At 37.5% G+C, this 24,973-nt stretch overlaps 1 protein-coding gene across 1 annotated transcript in view; it reads left to right on the top strand.

The window, feature by feature from the left end:
- ABCA12 (ATP binding cassette subfamily A member 12) overlaps window positions 1–24,973 on the top strand; it is a 210,085-nt gene that overhangs the window by 144,573 nt on the left and 40,539 nt on the right. The window contains exons 23-35 of the mRNA XM_068967745.1: window positions 1,027–1,141; window positions 8,912–9,241; window positions 10,293–10,362; window positions 10,448–10,582; window positions 11,453–11,599; window positions 12,521–12,707; window positions 14,625–14,843; window positions 16,046–16,242; window positions 17,017–17,177; window positions 18,833–19,069; window positions 19,465–19,612; window positions 23,282–23,534; window positions 24,127–24,213. Coding sequence (XP_068823846.1) covers window positions 1,027–1,141; window positions 8,912–9,241; window positions 10,293–10,362; window positions 10,448–10,582; window positions 11,453–11,599; window positions 12,521–12,707; window positions 14,625–14,843; window positions 16,046–16,242; window positions 17,017–17,177; window positions 18,833–19,069; window positions 19,465–19,612; window positions 23,282–23,534; window positions 24,127–24,213 — 2,286 coding nt within the window. The remainder of the gene's footprint in view (window positions 1–1,026; window positions 1,142–8,911; window positions 9,242–10,292; window positions 10,363–10,447; window positions 10,583–11,452; window positions 11,600–12,520; window positions 12,708–14,624; window positions 14,844–16,045; window positions 16,243–17,016; window positions 17,178–18,832; window positions 19,070–19,464; window positions 19,613–23,281; window positions 23,535–24,126; window positions 24,214–24,973) is intronic.

Here is a 24,973-nt window from a genome sequence, read left to right as displayed (position 1 = left end):
CAAATTCCTCACCCGACTTCAGATATAATAAATCAGAAGCTAATGGGTGGGGCCCAGAAATCTGTTTTAATGAGCCCTTCAGGTGATTCTGATATATGTTCAACTTTGATAAACACTTCATTTGAACATTCAGATATCATGGGCCAACGATTCAGGAATATATTTGCGGTCCAATGAAGTGTTCCAATGACCTGCTAGTTTAGCACATAACCAGAAAAACAAACATTTCTATACTGTTTATGAAACATCCCCTAGAGCATTAGTTTGAGGAATCCAAGTTCTTTGCATTTTAAATATTATTTGAGTTTTATTTTATGTCATTTGGGAAATTTGGTTTAATAACTATGAGCTTCTGCTGCTGCTGCTGCTGCTGCTGCAAAGTCGCCTCAGTCGTGTCTAACTTTGTGTGACCCCATAGACGGCAGCCCACCAGGCTCCCCCGTCCCTGGGATTCTCCAGGCAAGAACACTGAAGTGGGTTGCCATTTCCTTCTCCAGTGCATGACAGTGAAAAGTGAAAGTGAAGTCACTGTCGTGTCCGACTCCTAGCGACCCCATGGACTGCAGCCCACCAGGCTCCTCGGTCCATGGGATTTTCCAGGCAAGAGTACTGGAGTGGGGTGTAATTTGAGAAAATAAAGCTTTTAGCTAGATAAACCAATCATCATCTAACTTTGCATCTGCCTTTTACATAAGAATTTAGACAGAAGGCCTTAGAGCCTTGCAGTTAGATCTATAGAATAACTATTTTCCTGAACAGGACATACTCAAACACCCTTTAAACAGTTTGGCAATTTTATCTAACAATCTAGAACTGTTTTACTCTTATAGCATTACAGCAAGAAAATCATGTACCTACTGTTAATTCAGCTTCACACTTCATAAATAAAATAGTCATATTAATAATTATTCTAAATATTAAAAAATATAATTTCAATATAGGAGGGAGTGTGTTCTTTGTATACTATAATCAGCAAATGCGGCATTCGTTTTGGTCACGAATTTTTGTTTCTGTTTTTCCTTACAGCTTCCTAACCAGTGTCTCTTATTCTCTTCCAATCGTGCTCATGGTTGCCTGGGTTGTATTTATAGCTGCATTTGTAAAAAAGCTTGTTTATGAGAAAGACCTCCGGCTTCATGAGGTATGTTGAGAATCTCTTCTTACAAATAAGTTCTACTTGGATATATAATTAATGACTATGATTTTCATAATACCTGAGCAAACTCAGAAAGCCTAACCCATATCTGGTGAATTAGATGGGAAAATATTTTATGAATCATTAAGACAGCTGGTATGGAAATATTTTGTCTTCTCAAAAAATTGCATAGAAGTTGTCTTATAAGTGTTTCTGAAAACCAAAATCTGAATATAATCTGAATACAGTTTATAATTCTGACAGTAATTTTTGCCCAAGAAGTTACCTGTAAGACTTAGACTTTAACAGAGGAAGTTGAAATGCTAATAATAATAATAACTCCTAAGGCAGGAAAACTGTTGGCATAGTAATTAAGCCCAAATAAAGATACATAGATATAGATATAGGTATAGATATACACATGGACATGGGCAAAGATATATGTCTTGTTTCATCTCTCAAAAAGCAAATTCTCATTCTAGTATACCTTGTCCCCTTCAATTCTCTCTCACTGAATTGTGCTTTATAAAGACTAAGAATTTCATGTTATGCTACTGATTATGTTAAAAATATTACAATGAAAGACATGACTTGGGATATAAGCATGATCTCTTCTGGAGCATATTCTTAATCATTATCCCCAAATCCAAAATATCTTACTTCTTTTTAGGATTTATGAAACAGCATTGTGTGATTTTTGGATTGTATTGTAATAGAATTATTTTATCTGCTAATTGTATAATGAACCCATTCTTACACTCATGAAGTGAGGTGAAAACATAGGGGAAATGTTTCAAAGCCAGGGCACAATAATTTATTGCAAGGCCTGCCTGACAAGCTGAAATAATGAGATTAGAGTAACCTGTTAGCCCTTGTACTTTTCAGACTTACATTGCCAGTGCTTTTAGGCAATTGATGATTTCTCCTTACAAAGTACAAAACACTGCTTCATGTTTTTGTTAGTTCAACATCAGACTTCCAGGGTTGTCCTAGAATTTGAGCCTATACTTCTTCAGGTCAGTTCAGTCACTCAGTCATGTCCAACTCTTTGCGACCCCATGGACTGCAGCATGCCAGGCCTCCTTGTCCATCACCAACTCCCAGAGTTCACTCAAACTCATGTACATTGAGTCGGTGATGCGATCCAACCATCCCATCCTCTGTTGTTGCCTTCTCCTCTCTCCTTCAATCTTTCCCAACATCAGGGTCTTTTCAAATGAGTCAGCTCTTCACATCAGGAGGCCAAAGTATTGGAGTTTCAGCTTCAGCATCAGTCTTTCCAATGAACATTCGGGGCTGATCTCCTTTCGGATGGACTGGTTGGATCACCTTGCAGGCCAAGGGACTCAAGCGTCTTCTCCAACACCTCAATTTAAAAGCATCAGTTCTTCGGTGATCAGCTTTCTTTGTAGTCCAACTCTCACATCCAGACATGACCACTGGAAAAACCATAGCCTTGACTAGATGGACTTTTGTTGGCAAAGTAATGTCTCTGCTTTTGAACATGCTATCTAGGTTGCTCATAACTTTTCTTCCAAGCAGTAAGCATCTTTTTATTTCATGGCTGCAGTTACCATCTGCAGTGATTTTGAAGCCCCCCAAAATAAATTCTGCCACTGTTTCTAGTGTTTCTCCATCTGTTTGTCATGAAGTGATGGGACTGGATGACATGATCTTTGTTTTCTGAATGTTGAACTTTAAGCCAACTTTTTCACTTTCCTCTTTCACTTTCATCAAAAGGCTCTTTAGTTCTTCTTCACTTTCTGCCATAAGGGTGGTGTCATCTGCATATCTGAGGTTATTGATATTTCTCCCGGCAATCTTGATTACAGCTTGTGCTTCTTCCAGCCCAGCGTTTCTCATGATGTACTCTGCATAGAAGTTAAATAAGCAGGGTGACAATATACAGCCTTGACATACTCCTTTTTCTATTTGGAACCAGTCTGTTGTTCCATGTCCAGTTCTAATTGTTGCTTCCTGAGCTGCATACAGATTTCTCAAGAGGCAGGTCAGGTGGTCTGGTATTCCCATCTCTCTCAGAATTTTCCACAGTTTATTGTGATCCACACAGTCAAAGGCTTTGGCATAGTCAATAAAGCAGAAATGTTTTTCTGGAACTCTCTTGCTTTTTTGATGATCCAGCAGATGTTGGCAATTTGATCTCTGGTTCCTCTGCCTTTTCTAAAACCAGCTTGAACATCTGGAAGTTCACAATTCATATATTGTTGAAGCCTGGCTTGGAGAATTTTGAGCATTACTTTACGAGTATGTGAGATGAGTGCAATTGTGCAGTAGTTTGAGCATTCTTTGGCATTGCCTTTCTTTGGGATTGGAATGAAAACTGACCTTTTCCAGTCCTGTGGCCGCTGTTGAGTTTTCCAAATTTGCTGGCATATTGAGTGCAGCACTTTCACAGCATCGTCTTTCAGCATTTGAAGTAGCTCAACCGGAATTCTATCACCTCCACTAGTTTTGTTCGTAGTGATGCTTCCTAAGGTAACCTTCAGCTGTGTTTTTATATTTCAGTTATAATTTAGTAAAGGTCTCATCAACTGGTTTGAGCCGTGTTGTTTTCAGAACTGTGTACAATGTTTTCTTAACCCCAGTTTCAAAGCTCAAGTCCACATCCTGGACCATAACTTTGGTTGCAAGCTTGTACCTTATATTTTTCTGTCTGATTCCTAGTACTTAGAAGTGAATCTTTACAAATTAAAAGAAAACTTTGAAGTAGAAAACTGTGATAGACTCTGAGTTCTTTTCTATAGCAAAATAAACATCCACCTTAAAATGTTAGAAATGCAGTATATGTGTACATGTGTTATGTATCTGTCTATTCTATATGTGTGTGTGTGTATAATACATGCATATTATGTTATTTTGGCTTGAAAATGGTACTCTCTGAATGTAGAGATATTTTGGGGTGTCACCAAAAAATATCAAAGCACAGTAAAGAGTTTTTCTCAATAGAAGATATGAAAGGCATTTTTAATGGTGAACTAGTTTCTGTTTGGTAGCTCTGTGTCTTCATTTTGCAGGCATCCACTTTCAAAATTTAACCAGCTAGTCTTGGGAGTCAAAGTTACATAGTGGAAGATTATTGAACTTGGAATCAGAACATCAGGATTTGAGTCTTTCAGTTGATATTCAGTTGTGCCCAGTCCCTAAACTCTTTGAGTCATGTCATCTAGACTTTATTCAACCTTATATTTCCAGAATGTACTTTCTCACTGCCAGAACAGAAGAGGCATTCAATTATTCACTTTTTATCAATTCAAAGATAATGATTTTTTGTTCACATTTTAAAGCTTCTGAAATTGAGATATATTTGATAGGGTGTCATAATTCATTTGGCAGTGATTATTCTTTCTTGGTGGCAGTTATAGTAATGACACATCTTAAAATCAGCAGTGTCCCAAATTTAAAGGAATATGCTCTATTTGTGAGATAAATTAATGGAAGCAAAATATTCCTAATACACCTGCTCACCTCCTTCCACCACTGACGGTTCTAAACTAGTCTCCTCCTTTTTCGAGATGAAAAAGCTGAGCCCAGAAAGTGAGAGATGACTTGCTAAAGACTATAGATTAGTGAATGGTGGATCTGGACTGGCTTTTTTTTAACCCCAACAGACAATGTGTGTGTGTGTGTGTGTGTGTGTGTGTGTGTGTGTGTGTGTGTGTGTGTGTGTGTGTTCATCTCTGTGTTGTATTTATTTAGAGTAATTTTTGGTTAATAATAATTACAAGGCACACCATTTCTTGAACTTTGCCATGCTAAACTTTTTTTTTTTTCTTTTACTTTATTTTACTTTACAATACTGTATTGGTTTTGCCATACATTGACATGAATCCACCACGGGTGTACATGTGTTCCTAAACATGAACCCCCCTCCCACCTCCCTCCCCATATGCTAAACTTTTTTTTTTAATTGAGCTTATTTATTTTATTCTACTTATTTTTTACTGAAAATTTATGTATTACATTATGCAAGTTTAAGGTGTACAAATTGTTGATTTGATACATTTATGTTTTGCAGTAATATTTAACACCCTAGAATTATGTTATACCTCTATTCACATCATGTAGATATCTGTTCTTTTATGTGGCGAGGACAATCAAGATATGTTAACAGTTCTTTAGCACTTCTGACTAGTCCTTTTCCATATCGTAGCTACCTTCCCTCTCACAATTTTATTTTAGTAGCATAGACTACTTAGGACTTTTGAAGATAATGGTGGACAGTCTCTTAGATTACCAGCAACTCAAGATCATTTCTTAATATTATCATTTTAATATTCACTAAGATCTAAAGCTGCCCATTCTTTACTTCCTTCTCATTCCAATTGAATAAAAAAGTAAAAAAACAAAACAAAACATCTTTTTTTCCTTCTGTAATTGTTCTCATATTTGGACAGAGAAATCAGGTCAGTTGCTAATTCAACAAAGGCATTCATCTTTGACCTCATTATGGTATGATTCTAGTAAATTCCTTTAACTTGTTGAAGAGACTTAGTACAAATACTAATGCCCAATAAGTTTACTGATAAAATTAATTATATAGTTAGAAAACTATTTCAAAACGCCCTTCAGTTGAGCTTTATTCTGCGTTTCTTGCTTTTTAAAATTAAAATATAAAACTATACAAAGGCTGATTTTATATCATGCAGAAGAGTTGTTTTTCACACTGTGTTTTGGTTTTATGGTTATTTTCATCTATTTGGTCTAAAATAAGTCATTTATGGGGATTTCATTGTTTATATTCAGTTTGAGACAAAATTTTGGAGTCCTTTCTCTCAGTTCAGACAGGTATCCTAAAATATCTGTAGTCTGCAGAATGATTGCCAAAAATTATGCAAAAGTCTGTAGTTCTATGGTACTTCACTTGAGACAAGTTTTTGTCTCCTTTTTTTGAATACCAGTTTACTCCTTTTTATGTCTTATTGGTATATGCTATTCATCCTACTCGTAAGAATATGGAATATTCCAAGTAATGATCACAATATCCTTTATATCCTACTAAAAACAAAAACATAAATATCTATAACAGAATATAAAATTTGAAGTACAAAAATATTATTAACCAGTTCTTGACATTCTTGTTGAATGAAAACATTGCTGTCAAGTAAATATATGTATATTTATGATTTCTTTTTTTGATAGTATTTAATGTCAGTCCCTGTGCATAAGCTTCTCTTGAATATGATGACTCATTTGTCTAAAATCTCACAGAATCTCTTTCTTCTCATTATTTTCTGCTGAGAACTGGAGCAGAGTTTGATACTGTCCAGAGGGGTTTTCCTGAGCAACAGGTTATCAGATATTGATGAATTGCTCCAGCAGGTTTGGGAGACTTGAGACAAGTGGCTGTTTGATTACAAGCTGGCACTTGCATCTGTCACTCTGAGGCGACACCAACGATATCCAAGATAGCACAGCCAGTCGTTCTCTGTGGGCCACCTTCCATTAGCAAGCTTGGTCTTGTTGATTATCACAAAGTTGGCAGTGAATCTGGATAATTTATGGATGACCTACATGCACTCATTGCTTTTTCTTTTTATATATAACAGCTGTTCTTCTCATGGCATAAAATCCTGAAGTTTAATTCTGAAGTTTGATGCTAGAATGCTAAGTAGTAAACACTGTTGGAAACACCTAATCTGTTCTATTTTGATAAAAAGCAATGATCAGTCTCCAATTTTTACCAGTTCTTGGGAATAGAAATCTGATCATGAGCCTTGAAAACTTCCAAATTACCTTGAGCCTTGAAAACTTCCAAATTACCTTGAGCCTTGAAAAGTTCCAAATTACCATGATAAACACCTTCACTCCTGCTCTTTGGGTTTGCTAAATTATTTTTAACAAGGCTATGAATGGAGAATTGTCTAGATATATAAATGTTTTATACTGAAGCTATTCACTGTCAGGGAAGGAAAACACATTTATAAACATGAAGTCAGCTCTATTTCATGTCCTTGATAGCATTCTGGATACTTCATATCCACTTTGTAAAATATAGTGATACTGCCTCCTCCTGACATACATTGCTGTTGGGTGGAGGAGAAAATTTTTGTATAGGCCAATGAAATTAAGTGGTGAATATCAGCTTTCAGATAGTTACATGGGTTCTATAGCTTCTCATATAATTATATTCAAATAACATTAAAAACATTAAAATACAAATAATGGGAAAGGCCAAAATACAAAAAAAAATTGGTATGTATGAAATGAAGGCATCAAACATGACACAGTAATTTTGCAAATTAGGTGGGGTACAGGGAAATTGCTAAAATAAGATCTATGAGGTCTCTTTTACACCAAAATCTAATTTTCTTTTCAATGATAGGTACATAGCAATTGGATAAAACCTTCCATAGTGAATCTTTACTCCATGCTGATTTTTTTTTTACTTTGACGCACACATCTATTCCTATAGAAACATAGGTTGAATCTTTCCTGCAAAGTGTGCAGGGTCTGGGAGGAAAGGAGTAGTAGGGAGAGAAGAGGGTGAGGAAAAGGGCAAAGTTAAGAGGAAAAGACACAAGACTTCCTTAGTGGTGACTAGCTTAAGGCCCACAGCTTAGACTAGTGGCAGTCAGGGAGCTGTTTCCATGGTAACAACTGGAGCAACAGAGTTATCAAAACGTGATAAATTGCAAAGGCAGAAAGTAAAAATCATATTTTGCTTGTATAGTAAAAGATTTGACACATTCCCTATTTTTTTCCTAGACAAGTTAGATTTAAAGGGGAGGACATTGTACATCCTTGATTTTTCAAAAAAAAAAAAAATAGTGGATTACAAAGCTGTTAGTGGAACATTTATTTTGTTCTTTTTAAGATGGAATATTAGATTCATAAACTTACTATTAATCAAGAGTTGTTACAACTAGAAACCGGGTATAAACTCAAGTCACTGATTCAAAACACCCAAGATCCTGGGGGCTTCAGATCATTCAGAATCCTTTTGAGTTAACGCAAAAACACCTCATGTTGGTCTGTCTTTCCACCTTGATGGAATGCCTTGACCACTAAGGATATCACTGAGATAATACATAATATCAGTTGAGAGAGAGGTAGAGATTATCTAAGATGTATGTGTTCATTTTGGGTGCATGGAATTTTTTTTTATTTTTTTGGAAAACAAAGATAACAAACCTGACCTAGATTGTTAGTGATTTTAAGGATAGGGAAATTATGCCAAAAAGTAGAAAGTCTTCTTCAAAGTTTGCATAGTTTAACATCTTAGGAATCTAGTCTACTTTATTTCTTACAGGAATATGAATAATTATTGTGTTGTTCATTAATGTTTAGTTGAAAATAATGGAGTTTTATTATCTCAGTCCATATATTGAATTTGAAATAAATCATGAGTTTTCACCAACTTGAAATATTCTTACCTGCACAAATATCAAATTCATGTTGTAAAATTCTGCAGGGGATAACCTAAATTTTTGTCTATTCTCAACTAGTTTAATCTAGAAACATCACTTAGATACCAGTTATAAAATGAGTTTGTCAAAAAATAAAACAAACCTCACCATCCAAATCATTCATTACATTGGGGCAGTCTGGGAGCTACAATCTAAGATGGACTGAAATAAATAGCCATGTTAATGTCACATAGTGAGTGTGGACAAATGCTATACTTAGAAACATCATTAAAATGCCTAGTTTTATGTGTTTGAAGAGTCTCATGGACATTTTGGAATGGTACAGGAATAATTGTCATCTGAGAATATATTAGCTTAAGAAGAAACTAACACATTTTCGTTTTTACAGTACATGAAGATGATGGGAGTAAACTCCTGCAGCCACTTTTTTGCCTGGCTCATAGAGAGTGTTGGATTTTTGCTGATTACCATCGTCATCCTCATCATCATACTCAAGTTTGGCAATATTCTTCCTAAAACAAATGGGTTCATTTTGTTCCTGTATTTTTCGGACTACAGCTTCTCGGTTATTGCCATGAGCTATCTGATCAGTGTCTTCTTCAACAGCACCAACATTGCAGCTCTGATCGGAAGTCTCATTTACATCATTGCCTTTTTTCCATTTATTGTTCTGATTACAGTTGAAAATGAGTTGAGCTATGTAATAAAAGTATTCATGGTAAGTAAGCTGTCACAACTGAATGGCCAGGGTATGAAAGGAATGAACTTTTTTGTGTGTGTTTAGACCCTCTAAATGTACAAGTTCAGTAATTACAAAATATGCATAACTGTCCTAATCATTGTCTGCCATACAAGTGTAAGACTATGAAAAGAAAACTTTTCCTCCGCTGTTTCTAAAATCATAATGATGCTGTAAGAAAGAGCAGTTAAAATGTAATATATCATGTTTTGAAAATCATCAAGAATTCTAACTTATCTCTGGCCCAGTTCCATAAATATCTTAGAACATCTATTACTGGCATTGTTCTCATATATAACTAATTTTTGTGGTTTTTATGACATGTAACCTACAGGCATAAATACAAATGCACTGATAGCATATAATCAATTTTGAATTCTTTTCTGCTTTTTCAATTCAAAGTATCAAATTAATTTCAGAATTTTAATGAAAGCATTAAGTTCACTGATATTGAAATTTGGAAAGCAGAAGTAAATTTCGCCATTGACTGAGGCTCATATTAGAACTTTGTTGTTTGTGGAAATAGAAAGGGATAAATAACTTTCATTTAACATTGGCCACCTTGTATTTAAACATTTAAACTTTTTATTTGTTGCATTATAAGTACTCAATTGACATTTTAATATATTTTCATGCGTAAAACTTTTATTACTTGAAGACAGTCTATGAAGTAAAAACATCTTCTGGCCCCTAACATTTCATTTGATGTTAATCTTACATTGCATTACTCTATAATTACCAATTTTGTAAATTGCTGAACAACATTTAATATGTTTAGATATGTATTTTGGATTTTTGACAAATATTTTTCAAGTTATAGTTTTCCTTCTTCTGTTTTCTGCATTTCCTCCCCTCTTCCTCCAAAGTTGTAGTGTGCGTGGTAAGAGACCTCTGTGCTTTTAAATACGATTAGAGAGTTAGTCTCAGTTTTACCTATATACAGGCCTAAAGTTTGAAATAGGTTAAGACCTCTCTGGGTGAAATGTATGAAATCTACAAGAACTATCATTGTGGTTGATTTTATTCACAGAGCCTGCTGTCTCCAACAGCTTTCAGTTATGCAGGTCAGTACATTGCACGCTATGAGGAGCAAGGCATTGGTAGGTTCACTTTCTTTTCAACTGGATTTTATCTTTCACACCTACAAAATGTTTCATGGAAAAATAAATGTATGTGTTCACTTAGGTCTTCAGTGGGAAAATATGTACAGTTCCCCAGTTCAAGATGACACCACTTCATTTGGCTGGCTGTGCTGTCTAATCCTAGCTGACTCTTTCATTTATTTCCTTATTGCTTGGTATATCCGGAACGTTTTCCCAGGTATGATCATTCTTCCTACACATACATGCTTTTCATGATTGTCATCATTATAAAACTGCTAATATATATTTTCTAATATTTTATTTGCCAAATATCATCTCCAAAAATACTTCAATCCCAAAACTAACCAAAATTTTCTAGCCTGAGATAATGCACTGTTGATTTTTTTTCCTCTGATATTCCTTTAAAGGATAGAATGAATTAAGAAGCATGGAGTCCGGTCTTTCTAAATAGGAGTATGAGATATTATAAAAGGCAAAAATCAAGTCTCTTAATTCTAAGGAAAATTTATCAAATTCAATGGAACAAGACTAGTGGGCTTCGCCTCCAAGGCCTCAAATGGTTAAAACTTCAACATGCTCAGAAGTTTTGCCATTAAGTCTTATTTATATTTGCATGTTTTTGATTCTATAAATTAATGAAAGATTGTTTCTCTATTCCAGTTATACAAAATTTCTGTAAAAGAGAAAAATGTGGAGACAAAGCAGATCAGTGGTTGCCTCTGACTTGGGTTGAAACCAAGGATTATTTGCAAAGCACATGAGATAACTTTTTGGAGTTATTGGAATCTGGGGATTGTTGTTCTGGTTGCAAAACTTTATTTACTAGAAATCATCACACTCTACATTTACAATGATTAAATTTTATAGTATATAACTGTACCCAGTGAAGCTGTTTATAAAGGAAAGAATTAAAAACTGCTTTCTTTTTTACTTTACTTTGGAAACTGAGACAACTTTAGTTTTATATAGTATCAAAAAAATGAAAATATTCCCTAAATATTGCATACTAAATACTGTTATTTAACTTTTGATGCTTAATGTTAACAATAGATTTAAAACTACTTTTCCTAATACATTTTTGTTACAGGTACATATGGTATGGCAGCTCCTTGGTATTTTCCATTCCTTCCTTCCTATTGGAAAGAACGATTGGGATGTGCAGAAGTGAATCATGAGAAAAGCAATGGGCTTATGTTTACTAATATCATGATGCAGAACACCAACCCATCTGCCAGTAAGACAAGTAGGTCAACAACATGCATTATTATGAGAGAAGTGATATAAAATTTACATGACTAGTGATTTTAATTATGTTTTTCTAAATGGCAAAATTATCATCCTTTTAGTTATGGATGAATATATCTACACATATGTGTTTGGACTCGTAGGGAGATTAAATCGTGGCTTTTTCTGGGCTCATTAACTCAGTTGGTTAGCATATGGTGCTAATTAGGCCAAGATTGCAGATCCCTTTGTGGTCCAGTTAGATTCACACAGAGAAAAATTTTGTTCCTTGGCCACAGTCTGCACCCCTCACTCCAGCCATCTGTCACTAGTCATAAGGAGTAACCAAGTAACAAGTATGGATAATTTAGCATAACCCATCACCAACCAAGAACAAACAATTTAAGGCTTGTGACTTACTGACATTGGGTGAACAGTGTCAGTTTTATAAAGTAAGGATGACCCATATGACTAGTTCTTTTGTAATACATGAAGGAAATGTAGAGAGTAATTAATGAACTGATTCTATAACTACAGATCTGAGTAAGCATTGTCCACCAAGTATAGACATTTATTCTATACATAGGTATCACCCTGTTCAATTGGAAGACCAAGCCTTAAACTTGTATTTTGAATATTTGAGATCTTTGATTTTAATAAAGGAGAATTCAGTATTATGATTCTATATTCTGAGACTACTTTTTCTGACAGAGACAGGTAATATAAACCTTAGAGTGTGGTTCCAACACTCTCATTCATTTTTAAAACAAGTGAGAAGGCGGAAGACTATAATAGACCATTTATATCTGGAATTATTTTTTACTTTGAGGCTTGTATCTATAGTCTTCAGTTTTTAATTAAGGAAAAGTCTAAATCTGGCTGCATTTTCTTTCCTTGTGAGCTTACAACTCTTCTCTTGATTTCTCTCCAGGTCCTGAATACAAATTTTCCTCCAACATTGAGCCTGAACCTAAAGATCTCACAGTTGGGGTTGCTCTGCATGGGGTCACAAAGATCTATGGCTCAAAAATTGCTGTTGATAACCTCAATCTGAACTTCTATGAAGGTCATATTACTTCATTGCTGGGGCCCAATGGAGCCGGGAAGACTACCACCATGTATGTTACTTTTCAATACTCAGGTGTCGTGGAAGCATATTACTTAATATTTCCTCAATCCTTTCATAAAAATAGAGTTGTTACAGCTCCCAGATAGGTTAAGATACCTCAACTTGCTTACTGTAGAAGCAAGGTCCAACCTGTGAGTTCAAAGTCTGGATCAGACCCACCAGATAGGTTCATTTTGATCTACCTAATATTGGCCCACTAGTACTTCTTAAAATATTTTATTTCTGTGCCAGTTTTCAAATAAAAATAGGAGAGTTTTCAAATAAAAATAAACATTCCTGTCATCTCTTAAATATTAGAAAGTTTTGGCAACATTGGACCTACAGGCTTTAGACAATTGTTTTGGACTTACTAGTGACTGTTCTTAAAGAGGGTATCTGCTTTCTGGTTCATCCCAGCTCCCCACCAACTTTACTGCCTCATACAGTCAGTCTGTTTCACTTATTTGCATTTTTATTCTGGCCTGTATGCCAGTTTGGATTCACAAATCTTGGTATAAACACACGCAGCCCCACCTGCTCTATTAAATGGATCCTTTGCCTTGATTCATGAAAGAAAGAAAAAAGAAAAGAATCACTAGCTATCAGATATAGATCAAAAAGTTCACAAATAGTACATGGGCTGTTCTTCCTCTCTCCACTTAACTAGCATTTTCCTGTGTCCTAATAGAGAAAAGATTTGAATGGTTTTAAAAGTGACATTGTTTTGAAATTGTTTCTGTGACTCACCTCCAGTGCTCCACTAGGCTTTGCTTGGAGTGAGCTCGAAGATGCTGCTGGTGTTCTGGCCTTATTTGGGAAAAAGTATCCATTGTCAGATATGCTGTTTACTGTCATCATGAGTAAGCTCAGTGACTTGCCAAAACATATTTTTCAGTAATTAAAAGGGGACAAAAGAGAGTTATGAAAAGAGCAAACATGCAGCTGCTCTCATTTATCTGACCTGTTTCAGTGCAGAGTTGGCTTTCTAGTGAGAATGTACTGTGCTTGTGCTAAGTCTCTTCAGTGGTGTCCAACTTTGTGACCCTATGGGTTGTAGCCCACCAAGCTTTTCTATCCATGAGGATTCTCCAGGCAAGAATGCTGGAGTGGGTTGCCATGCTGAGAAAACAGTGCTTAAAAATTAAGATTTCTAATAAGCAATAAGAGGACAATAAAGAAAAGGGATGGAGAAAGATTTTGATGAGGCTATCATTTTAGCTGAGAAAGTCCCCATTGTAGTTTTCTTAGTATAAGGAATATATAAAGAAATACGTTATTTGATTTTAATGCATTTTTATGGGAAGAATCACACATTGTTTTGATTCTCTATTTAATCCACAGTAGTCCTTTAAGATCTATTATGTGTAAGACACTAGTTGGATGGTAAGAGTGGTACAAAAAATATATATGTCCTTTCCTTGACTTCATGGGGCTTACATTTTAGTGGAGAAGATGGATATTAAATAACTGCCCAGTTTACTGACCATCTGAAATACGATGAGGAGTTCTGTAGGTGAGAATATTCTAGTCACAGGGTAGAGTGGGGGACTGAAGATGACCAAAGTTCACGTGGAAAATAGAAATTTGAGTCTTAATGGCCTATGGGAACTACCTGATGCCAGGCATGTGTGGGAGTTTGCTGAAGAAGGGAGTGAATTTGCAATTAAAAAGCCCAACCCTTTCAGTCATTATTGCCACCACCACCCACCATCATCATCACATGTAGTGCTTCTGTAACACTAAAGTATTAGAAGCTTAAAAGCAATTTTAATTCTTACTCCCAATTAATCCGATTTTACTTCATAGCTTGACCTGCCCTGGGAAGATACACTGTAACATATTTTTGCTAACAGCTAAGATATATTTAGTCCAAAAACCTAGATCAAAGTTTTGGTTCGCACCTAACTTATGGTTTCTTCATTTCCAGCTCCATGTTGACTGGACTGTTTGGGGCCTCAGCAGGTACCATCTTTGTTTATGGAAAAGATATCAGAACAGATCTGCACATTGTGCGGAAGAACATGGGCGTCTGCATGCAGCATGATGTCTTGTTCAGTTACCTCACCACCAAGGAGCACCTTCTCCTCTACGGCTCCATCAAAGTTCCTCACTGGACTAAAAAGCAGCTGCATGAAGAAGTGAAAAGGTCAGATATGACAGGAATGAGAACATGTGCTGGTTAACTTCTCTCAAAAAGAAGTCAAGTTACAATAATAATACCAATAGAAACAGTTTCTCAGGAAACAATTGTTTTCAGTTTTTCCACTTTCCTGCTATTGCATACATTTAAGGGCCTATGGGTTTGTATAAGGGCCTATGAGAATTGTATACATTCTCCAGTTATTGCACTGGAAATAGCTGCCTTCATTTCTGGTTCCTGTATTGCCCCCATTCCTGTTTACAATCTCCATGGCCACCATACAAGTCTTAACTGGACCCCTGGCTTCTACTTTCCCTTGTACAGTCTATTCTTCAAAGAACAGTCAGGGTGAACTTTTTAAACTACAGATTAGAACATGTCATTCCTCTGTCAAAGCCCTCTAATGGTTTCTCACCGCATTCAGTGTGAAACTCAGGAATGTCCTTATCGAGGCCTGTGAGACTCTTCCTGACCTGCCCTCAGTCGCTTTTGATTTTATGTCCTTCTGCTTCTTCCCCATTTACTCTGCTCCAGGCATGCTCGCCCAGGTGCACGCTCAGTTACGCTGGGCCTGCTCCCGCCTCCAGGCTCCCCATGTTCCCACTACTTAAAGCAGCCTTCCCCAGACAGCCCTTAGACTTACTCCACCCCTTTCTGGTCTCTGCTCAAACATCACCTTCTCTGAGGGAGCCACCATGTGTAAAACAGATGCCTAAAATAGCACACCCCAGGCACTCATCTCATGTACCCAGTGTTATTTGTTTTTTTATTACACTTATCATAAAATAGAAAATTATAATCTTCTTGGGAATATGTTTATCAACTGAATTGCCCCTGCCTTACTCCTGATACACAATCATACTATATCATCATCTCCTTGTGGGTTAGGAACATTATCTGCTCGATGCTGTTCCACAGCACCTAAAACACAGTCTGGCAGAAAACAGGCAGGGACTCTATAAATAAAGACTTGTCAAATGAATGAATAAAATAATGAACCATATAGTCCTTATGGTGTTTTCTTAGTATTAATTTTATACCTCCAACTAGATGATAAACAACAGAAAACTGTGTCATGAATCCTCAAATAGTTTATCTTGCTGAGCACATAATAGTTGTTCAATGAATACCTCTTATTTAGAGTGCTTTTTTTCCAAAATTCAAATATTCTGTGTGTAAAACATAACCACTGTCCATCATTTCTGAAGGACTTTAAAAGATACTGGACTATATAGCCATCGTCATAAGAGAGTTGGAACACTGTCAGGAGGAATGAAGAGGAAGTTATCCATATCCATAGCTCTCATCGGAGGATCAAGGGTGGTAATTCTGGATGAACCATCCACTGGCGTTGACCCATGTTCTCGGCGAAGTATATGGGATGTTATATCCAAGAACAAAACTGGTATGAGTACCTTCTTATAACTTCTCCAGCCAGCAGTGATAGTTTTGCCCTCTGGGATGCAAGCACACAAGTTGAAGTCTTTTCTGTTTATAACCTCCATTAAACATCTAAGGTGTGTTCTTCCTTTTCCCAGGTCTTGTCTTCTAGCTAAATTTCTGGATCAATTAGTGTGTAATTATGTAGAGCCCACTGTGAATTGAGCTCTTAACTGACCTTTGTGAGAGTATGCAAATCCAACAGAAGTTCCAAATTCTGCCTAGAGGAGCTTAGAATCTAATTAGAGATACCAAACATACACAAATGAAAATAAACTGAAAACAGACTAAATAAGTGCTAGCAGGATATGAGGCAAAGGAGCAATCAGAGTGGAGTGGATTAATCAGAGAGAAATTTTCCAAAAGTCTTTAAAATTACTGCTTTTTCATAGTGAAGAAAAAGAGGGAGGGAGAGAGAGAGACAGAGAGAGATAGTGGAAGTGAAGGCAAGGAAGCAGAAAAAGGGATTAACAGATGTTGCCCCCACTACAGAGTATGGACATTTAGCCTTACAGCATATTTGCTGTCAACTTATAAGGACACCGCCCCCGCCTCAGGTATTTAGGAACACCCCTTCTGAATTTCTCTTTGATCATTTTGGAAGCCCCTCTGATCAGTGTTTCCGTTAGCTCATAAAATGTGACTCTCCATAAATCACAGGATTTACTTGTTTTAACTCAGTATATCTTGGCAACTGTAGCTTCATTTTTCATTTTCGGTTGTTCTCTGTGTTTTCAAGCCAGAACAATCATTCTGTCGACGCACCACTTGGATGAGGCTGAAGTGCTGAGTGACCGCATTGCCTTCCTGGAGCAAGGAGGGCTGCGCTGCTGTGGGTCTCCGTTTTATCTCAAGGAAGCATTTGGAGATGGGTATCACCTCACACTCACTAAGAAAAAGGTTTGTAGGAGAGAAAGTTGGAGAAGGCAATGGCACCCCACTCCAGTACTCTTGCCTGGAAAATCCCATGCACCAAGGAGCCTGGTGGGCTGCAGTCCATGGGGTCGCTAAGAGTCAGACACGACTGAGCAACTTCACTTTCACTTTTCACTTTCATGCATCGGGGAAGGAAATGGCAACCACTCCAGCAGTCTTGCCTGGAGAACCCCAGGGACGGGGGAGACTGGTGGGCTGCCGTCTATGGGGTCGCACAGAGTCGGACATGACTGAAGCGACTTAGCAGCAGCAGCAGCAGCAGCAGGAGAGAAAGTATACCTCATTGTAGGGTCATATTCAGTTTGGTGTGAAACAGAAGTAGAATCTGTCCAACTTCATACATTGCTGAAATTCACTGTTAACATGTTAGATTCATGTTTCTCAAACTTGAGCAAATGTCAGAACCGCTGAAGGTCTTGGTTAAATCCAGACTTCTGGTTCCACCTTTGAGTGTCTCTGATTCAGTAGATCTGGGAAGGGGTTCCAGAATTTACTACACTTCTACCAGTGTCCACATATGACACTGATGCTGCTGTTCTGGGATTGCACATTGAGAACTAACATACTAGATAAAAGAAAGTTTATACTTAAAGCTAGTGATGAAGGATCAGCCTGTTAGTTTCCCTACATTTCAGCCTGTAAGGCTAAAAATTAGATTTTCCACTCTATAAAAAGCAAATGAAGGAATATACAGTCACATATTCACTTTCTGATCAGTGTTCCTCGACTGGTAATGTGGATACTAATTCAGACAGACCAGTGATGCTTTCACATCAAAGAACAAAACTGCTTAGTTACTAAGGCTCCTTTACTATCTCAAATAGTGCTATGTATCTATGTTGTGCAAAATGTATATGCTATGACTACTCTCATGTATTTTACATCTTATCATCCTAATGTGACTTCCAAAATATAAAAAGTAGTTCATTGTCACATTCCTTAATTCAGTTGAAATTTTATTTATTAGTTATATATGATATCTTAATATGTGCCCAAGACATTGTCTTAGGCACTGGGGATATAGCAGTGAACTGATGATGCTAAGATCTCTGCCCTCGTGGAGTTTATGTTCTGTTGGGAGTGTGGGGAATTCGGGTGGTAAAATTGATAAGTATATAATTTAGAATATTAGCAAGTGATAACTACTATGGGTAGAATAAAGCAGAGGAAAGGGCATAGGGAATGCTAGGAAGTGCCATTTTAAGTAAACAGGGTCTCTGAGAAGGTGACAGATGAGCCAGGAGTTAAGGCCAGGCAGAGAGTGAGCCCTGTCACTATCTGGGGCAAAGGAACAATTGCAAAGACCCTAAGGAGGGAGCGTGCCTGAGCCTGAAGCATTGAATAACCGAAAGTTTGTTGTTGCTGGGATAAGAGAGAGAGGGAGGAGGTGAGCAAGGAGGCTGGGGAAGGGACAGGGTGAGGTGGGAGACGAAGCCAGGAGGATAGTGACTGACAGACAACCGTAGGGACCCTCAGTGGGACAGGGAGCATGAGAGAAGTGATATACTCCCTGGCACAGGTCTGTACTGGCCTAAAAGAACTCGCCACCCTCTGACCGGGGCCCTTGGGCCCTACAGTGTGAAGACAAGGGAGTGTTTACCTTCTCTTCTCATCTCTAGAGTCCAAATCTAAATGCAAGTACAGTGTGTGACACCACAGCTGTGACAGCAATGATCCAGTCACATCTCCCTGACGCCTACCTCAAGGAGGACATCGGGGGAGAACTTGTCTACGTGCTGCCTCCATTTAGCACCAAAGTCTCGGGGGCCTATCTTTCACTCCTGAGAGCCCTGGACAGTGGCCTGGGTGACCTCAACATTGGATGCTATGGCATTTCAGATACTACTGTGGAAGAGGTACACCTGGACATTCCCTTTTTGCTTGAGGCTGATTAACTTGCTGTACCCCTAGAATAAATATGAACAGTTCTTTTTAAAAAGAAAAAAATTAATGAATGTTTTAAGAAGTAAAGGGAAACAAAAATAAAGATGCTTTTGATTATATAAAAATTATAAACAAACATTTTACCAAATCAGAAAATCTTAAAATTATCTCAGTACCATTCTTATGTAAGACTGACTTCCGAGAAGAAGCATGTTGCTTCAATTAGAGAAAACATATCTTATACTACGAATATGTTCCTTTAAAGTCTCAATAAATGTGACAAAAATTTAAAATAAAAATTGAGCTTAAAAGCTAGAAAACACATACATTTTTTATGCTAATGAAGTGTTCCTGCTTCTCTTTCTAGGTCTTTCTGAACTTGACTAAAGAGTCACAAAAAAATAATATGAGTCTTGAACACTTAACACCAAAGAAAATCGGAAGTTCCTGTACCAATGGCATCTCAACCCCTGATGATTTATCTGTGAGCAGCAGCAATTTCACAGACAGAGATGGTAAAATAAATCTAATGTACACATTTTGCTTAATTCCAATGAACAACATAAATGAGAAAATCACAGGACAGATTTTTTTTAATTCAACTTTATACTTTCTAAATTTAAAAAGACTAAAGAAATATAACCTTTATTTTTATATACGAAATATTTATCACACCAAATTGAATTCCCTATTGCAAAAATATTTTGAAGAACGTGAACTTCCTTGTTAGGGTAGTGATGTGTATCCTGTCTAGCTATGAGAAGTCATTTTCAGGATATGACTTATTCCAACTTGTGTTCAACAAGTTCAACACTTCTTATAACTGATGGTCTCCAACAGGGCTTCCCAGGTGGCAATAGTGGTAAAGAACCCACCTGCCAATGCAGGAGACATATGAGATGGAGTTTCGATCCCTGAGTCAGGAAGATCTGCTGGAGGAGGGCATGGCAACCCACTCCAGTATTCTTGCCTGGAGAATCCCATGGACAGAGGAGCCTGGCAAGCTACAGTCCATGGGTCGCAAAGAGTCGAACATGACTGAAGCATCTGAGCATGCACTGAATTCATGAAGTCGGACTTAACAGTGAAGAATCTATAATAATAGGTTCCCTCCCACCTCCAGTTCTTCGCACAAGATATGTTTGGAAAACTCTGTTACTTGTCACAGCTTTGAGGAATTGGGCTCTTTTGAAAATAGCTTTTATCCTGTCTTATATTCTTTCTGACAGTTAGTTTATGCCTTTGGAAATACTATTTACTTAAGGAAGCATATAGTAAAACCATGTATAAATTATGGAGTAATCATTTCAATAGTTTGCTTAAATTGGGAAAAATCTCTAGGAATAGAACTTATGATTAAACATTTGCTTGACTCTAAAATTCGGAAAATATAATCTCTGGTGTTTGTATAACTCTGGAACTTGGGAGTCTCATTTTTCCTCTGCTAGATTCCTCAGATGTCACCTTTTGGAAATATAATTGTTGGGACTATGGAATTGAGAACTTAGAGCGGGGTCATCTGCTTCAGGAAGCAAATGTTATGCATTTGCCTCTGCATTTGTCTCCTAATTTGAAACTATTCTTCAGTCAGAACGTTCCCCTCCTTGACATTATCATTTAGAAAGCACGTATTTGCTCCATTTGATACACCTGTAAGTCATCGACATGTAATTTCTCAAGAAACAGAAAAGCATACTAATTAACTTACAATATTTAGCTCCTTCTGCAGTTCCCCTTTGCAGAGATATGAGTTCTCATTTAAACTTGTTCACTCTATTTAATTGGAATTCATTTTAAATTAAGCAGCTTTGTATTTTTTCTTATCAGCTAAATGAAGATCATAATTTTTGTGCTGCATAATTTGTGATGGAGGATTAAAAATATCCACAGAGTTGACAAATACTGTCATTTTATCACATGTAAAAGAATGCTTGGTGGCAGACCTTCAGAAGAAATGTCATATTTGAAACTATTTTTAGAGGGGACTGCTGAAATTATCTTGTTGTATGAGCACTACTGAGACATGCATTCTCAGTCACTAAGTTGTGTCCCGACTCTTGCAACCCCATGGACTATAGCCTGCCAGACTCCTCTATCCGTGGGATTCTCTAGTCAAAAATACTGGAGTAGATTGCCATTTCCTTCTCCAGGGGATATTCCCAACCCAGGGATCGAACCTGTGTCTCTCCCAACCCCATGCATTGGCAGGTATATTGTTTACCACTGAACCAGCTGAGAGGCCCAAGCCACAGTTTATGACCTCCACCACTGTGCAGCTCTCACTCTCAGAAGACGTGGGAGTGGGGTAGGCTTTCTGGGGAGGAGGCTAGGCATTTTTTCCAATGAGCTCTTTTCTGTGACTGAAGTGGTAAAAATGGAGTTTTAAAATGCTATGTAGTCAGTCCAGATTTCTAAATACAATGCAACAAATAAGTACTTGAACTAGAATTGTACTTTGGAGGAGAGCATTTTGCTTTTCCTACGTTTAAGGTGACTTCATTGGGCCCCATGCTGCTGCTGCTGCTGCTAAGTCTCTTCAGTCGTGTCCGACTCTGTGCGACCCCATAGACGGAAATCCACCAGGCTTCCCCATCCCTGGGATTCTCCAGGCAAGAACACTGGAGTGGGTTGCCATTTCCTTCTCCAATGCCTGAAAGTGAAAAGTGAAAGTGAAGTCGCTCAGTCGTTTCCGACTCTTAGCAACCCCATGGACTGCAGCCCACCAGGCTCCTCTGTCCATGGGATTTTCCAGGCAAGAATACTGGAGTGGGGTGCCATCGCCTTCTCTGATTGGGCTCCATAATGAGAGCCAATTAGACTTACCGTCACCAAGTTACTGACAACAGGGATGAGTTATACTGCTGCTACTGCTGCTGCTGCAGCTAACTTGCTTCAGTTGTGTCCGACTCTGTGAGACCCCATAGATGGCAGCCCACCAGATGTTTCGCTCTCTTGTTTATTTTATTTGAATTCAATCTTTTGATAGAAGCTACTTCTTTAATATTAGTAGTCAGTAATACATATTGATTCTGGACTGAGACTTTAGGAGATTGGTGACAATATTCACTTATATAATTCTAGAAGTCTCACTTTGACATTAAGATTACTATGTATATGACAAAGAATATTTTGTGTATAATAATTTATAATTTTCAAAGAACTTTAACATATGCTTCTTAAGATGGAGAGACTCAGGCCCATAGCTGATCAATGAAGAAAGTGAAAGTGTTAGTCACTCAGTCGTGTCCGACTCTTTGCGACCGCATGATTGCAGCGCACCAGGCCTCCCTGTCCATCACCAACTCCTGGAGTTCAACCAAACTCCTCTGCATCGAGTTGGTGATGCCATCCAGCCATCTCATCCTCTGTCATCCCCTTCTCCTCCTGCCCTCAATCCCTCCCGGCATCAGAGTCTTTTCCAATGAGTCAACACTTCACATGAGGTGGCCAAAGTATTGGAGTTTCAGCTTCAGCATCAGTCCTTCCATTTAACACCCAGGACTGGTTTCCTTTAGGATGGACTGGTTGGATCTCCTTGCAGTCCAAGGGACTCGCAAGAGTCTTCTCCGACAACACACTTTAAAAGCATCAATTCTTCGGTGCTCAGCTTTCTTCACAGTCCAACTCTCAAATCCATACAAGACCACCGGAAAAACCATAGGCTTGACTAGACGGACCTTTGTTGGCAAAGTAATGTCTCTGCTTTTGAATATGCTATCTAGGTTGGTCATAACTTTCCTTCCAAGGAGTAAGCGTCTTTTAATTTCATGGCTGCAATCACCATCTGCAGTGATTTTGGAGCCCCCCAAAATAAAGTCTGACACTATTTCCAATGTTTCCCCTTCTATTTCCTATGAAGTGACGGGGCCAGATGCCATGATCTTCGTTTTCTGAATGTTGAGCTTTAAGCCAACATTTTCACTCTTCTCTTTCATCTTCATCAAGAGGCTCTTTAGTTCTTTTTCACTTTCTGCCATAAGGGTGGTGTCATCTGCATATCTGAGGTTATTGATATTTCTCCTGGCAATCTTGATTCTAGCTTGTGCTTCCTCCAGCGTTTCTCATGATGTACTCTGCATATAAGTTAAATAAGCAGGGTCCATAGTCTTTGAAGTTACTTTATTTCTTGATTTATCAAGATTTCCCATAACCATGTTAAATCTCTCTCTCTTTTTTAAAATCAGACAAAATCCTGACCAGAGGAGAGAGATCGGTTGGTTTTGAACTGTTATTGAAGAAGATTATGGCTATTCTCATTAAGAGGTTCCATCACACCCGCCGGAACTGGAAGGGCTTCATAGCACAGGTTATTCTCCCCATTGTCTTTGTAACAACCGCCATGGGCCTCGGCACGCTGAGGAGTTCCAGCAACAGTTATCCAGAGCTCCAAATCACCCCATCTCTTTATGGTACCTCGGAACAGACAACGTTCTATGCGTAAGTGTCTTTCCTTTAACTGAAACAACATTTTCCCAATGCCTCTAGAGGTGCATTTGTGCCTGAATGAATGTCATAAAATGCTGAAGAATAAAGAACTCAGAGCCACAATATCTGATCCTGCCAAAGAAATAGTTTGATTTATCACAACATAACACTTCCCTCACCAGCAAACAACTGTAAGAATTTTTGTATTTGTCTAAAAATAAAGTTAAGGTAGATTTTTATTTTTAATGAATATTTAATCAGGAAAACCAGATTAGGTATGGGTTCTCAATCTGTTGTAATACATGGCAAATAACTTTTTATTAAATACAGAATAGCAGTATCAGAATTGTGTATAATATAATGTTATGTATGCAGTAGGTGATCACTAAATGCATGTGATAGGAAAATAATAAGACAGCCAAATAGAGACATGTGCTTATTTTTTTGTGTGACCTTCTTTCTGAGTCTATAGCTCTCTTAGGTTTTTAAGAAAATAGTCCTGTATTCAGCATATGTCATTTCTTCAAATTATTCATGAGAATGAGTTTAATATGGAACTCTAGTGAAGGAAACATGAATTTGTTTCTGTCCTTTAATATTATAGAAATTATCACCCAAGCACAAAAGACCTGGTCTCAGCAATGTGGAGCTTCCCTGGCATTGACAACATGTGTTTGAATATCAGTGATCCGTAAGTAGTTCTTTTTTTTTTTTTTTTCCAAGCATTCCAGAGTGTGTGCACGTGCATGCATGTGTGTGCATGTATGTGGCAGAGTGTCGATGGGTGAGTGTGTGTTGTTTGACTGAGGAGGTCAGCGCTCTGACTGAAGTCTATCTTTTAAGACTTTATTTATCTCCTTTAGTTCATTCCGTGGTGAGGCTATACTGAAATAGTAAGAGGTGCTTTATAACTTGTAAAGTTTGTTTGTATACATATTTTCATTAAACAATCACAACCACCCTGTGAATTGTTAATCTCATTTTTAAGATGAAAAAAACTGAGGCTCATGTGAACTAGGATACTTGTCAAAAGAAATCTAAAGAGTAGGTTGTGTAGCTAAAGCCAAGACACATGTCTTCTGACTTCAGTCCCCAGACTTTTGCACTATATAGTGTTGCTTATTCAAAATGATGTAGTAACTGAATAGCAACAAAAATTCAAACTTTCAAAATAGTGTATGACACATGCAAACTTGACATTAGTGTATTATTTTTCTAAAAATCCCTTTCCCTTCAGAGGAGAGGATGAAAAGAGCAAAGAAAATAAAGGGATCAAGAAGTTCCATCCTGCCACATTGAGGCAATGAGCTTTGTTCTCAGCACTGCTTAATCGTTAAGTGTTGTCCCTCATTCCCCCATAAGATGTCAGATCACTTGGAAATGGTAGTGCAATATATTTTCAAGTTGTGAAAAATCAGTAAATTGAACTGAGAACTATACCTGAATTCAAT

This window comes from Capricornis sumatraensis, chromosome 3 (assembly GCF_032405125.1).
Source record: "Capricornis sumatraensis isolate serow.1 chromosome 3, serow.2, whole genome shotgun sequence".
Lineage (NCBI taxonomy): Eukaryota > Metazoa > Chordata > Mammalia > Artiodactyla > Bovidae > Capricornis > Capricornis sumatraensis.
Note: the sequence above shows the minus strand (reverse complement) of the source record. Positions and strands in the feature narration are given on the sequence as shown.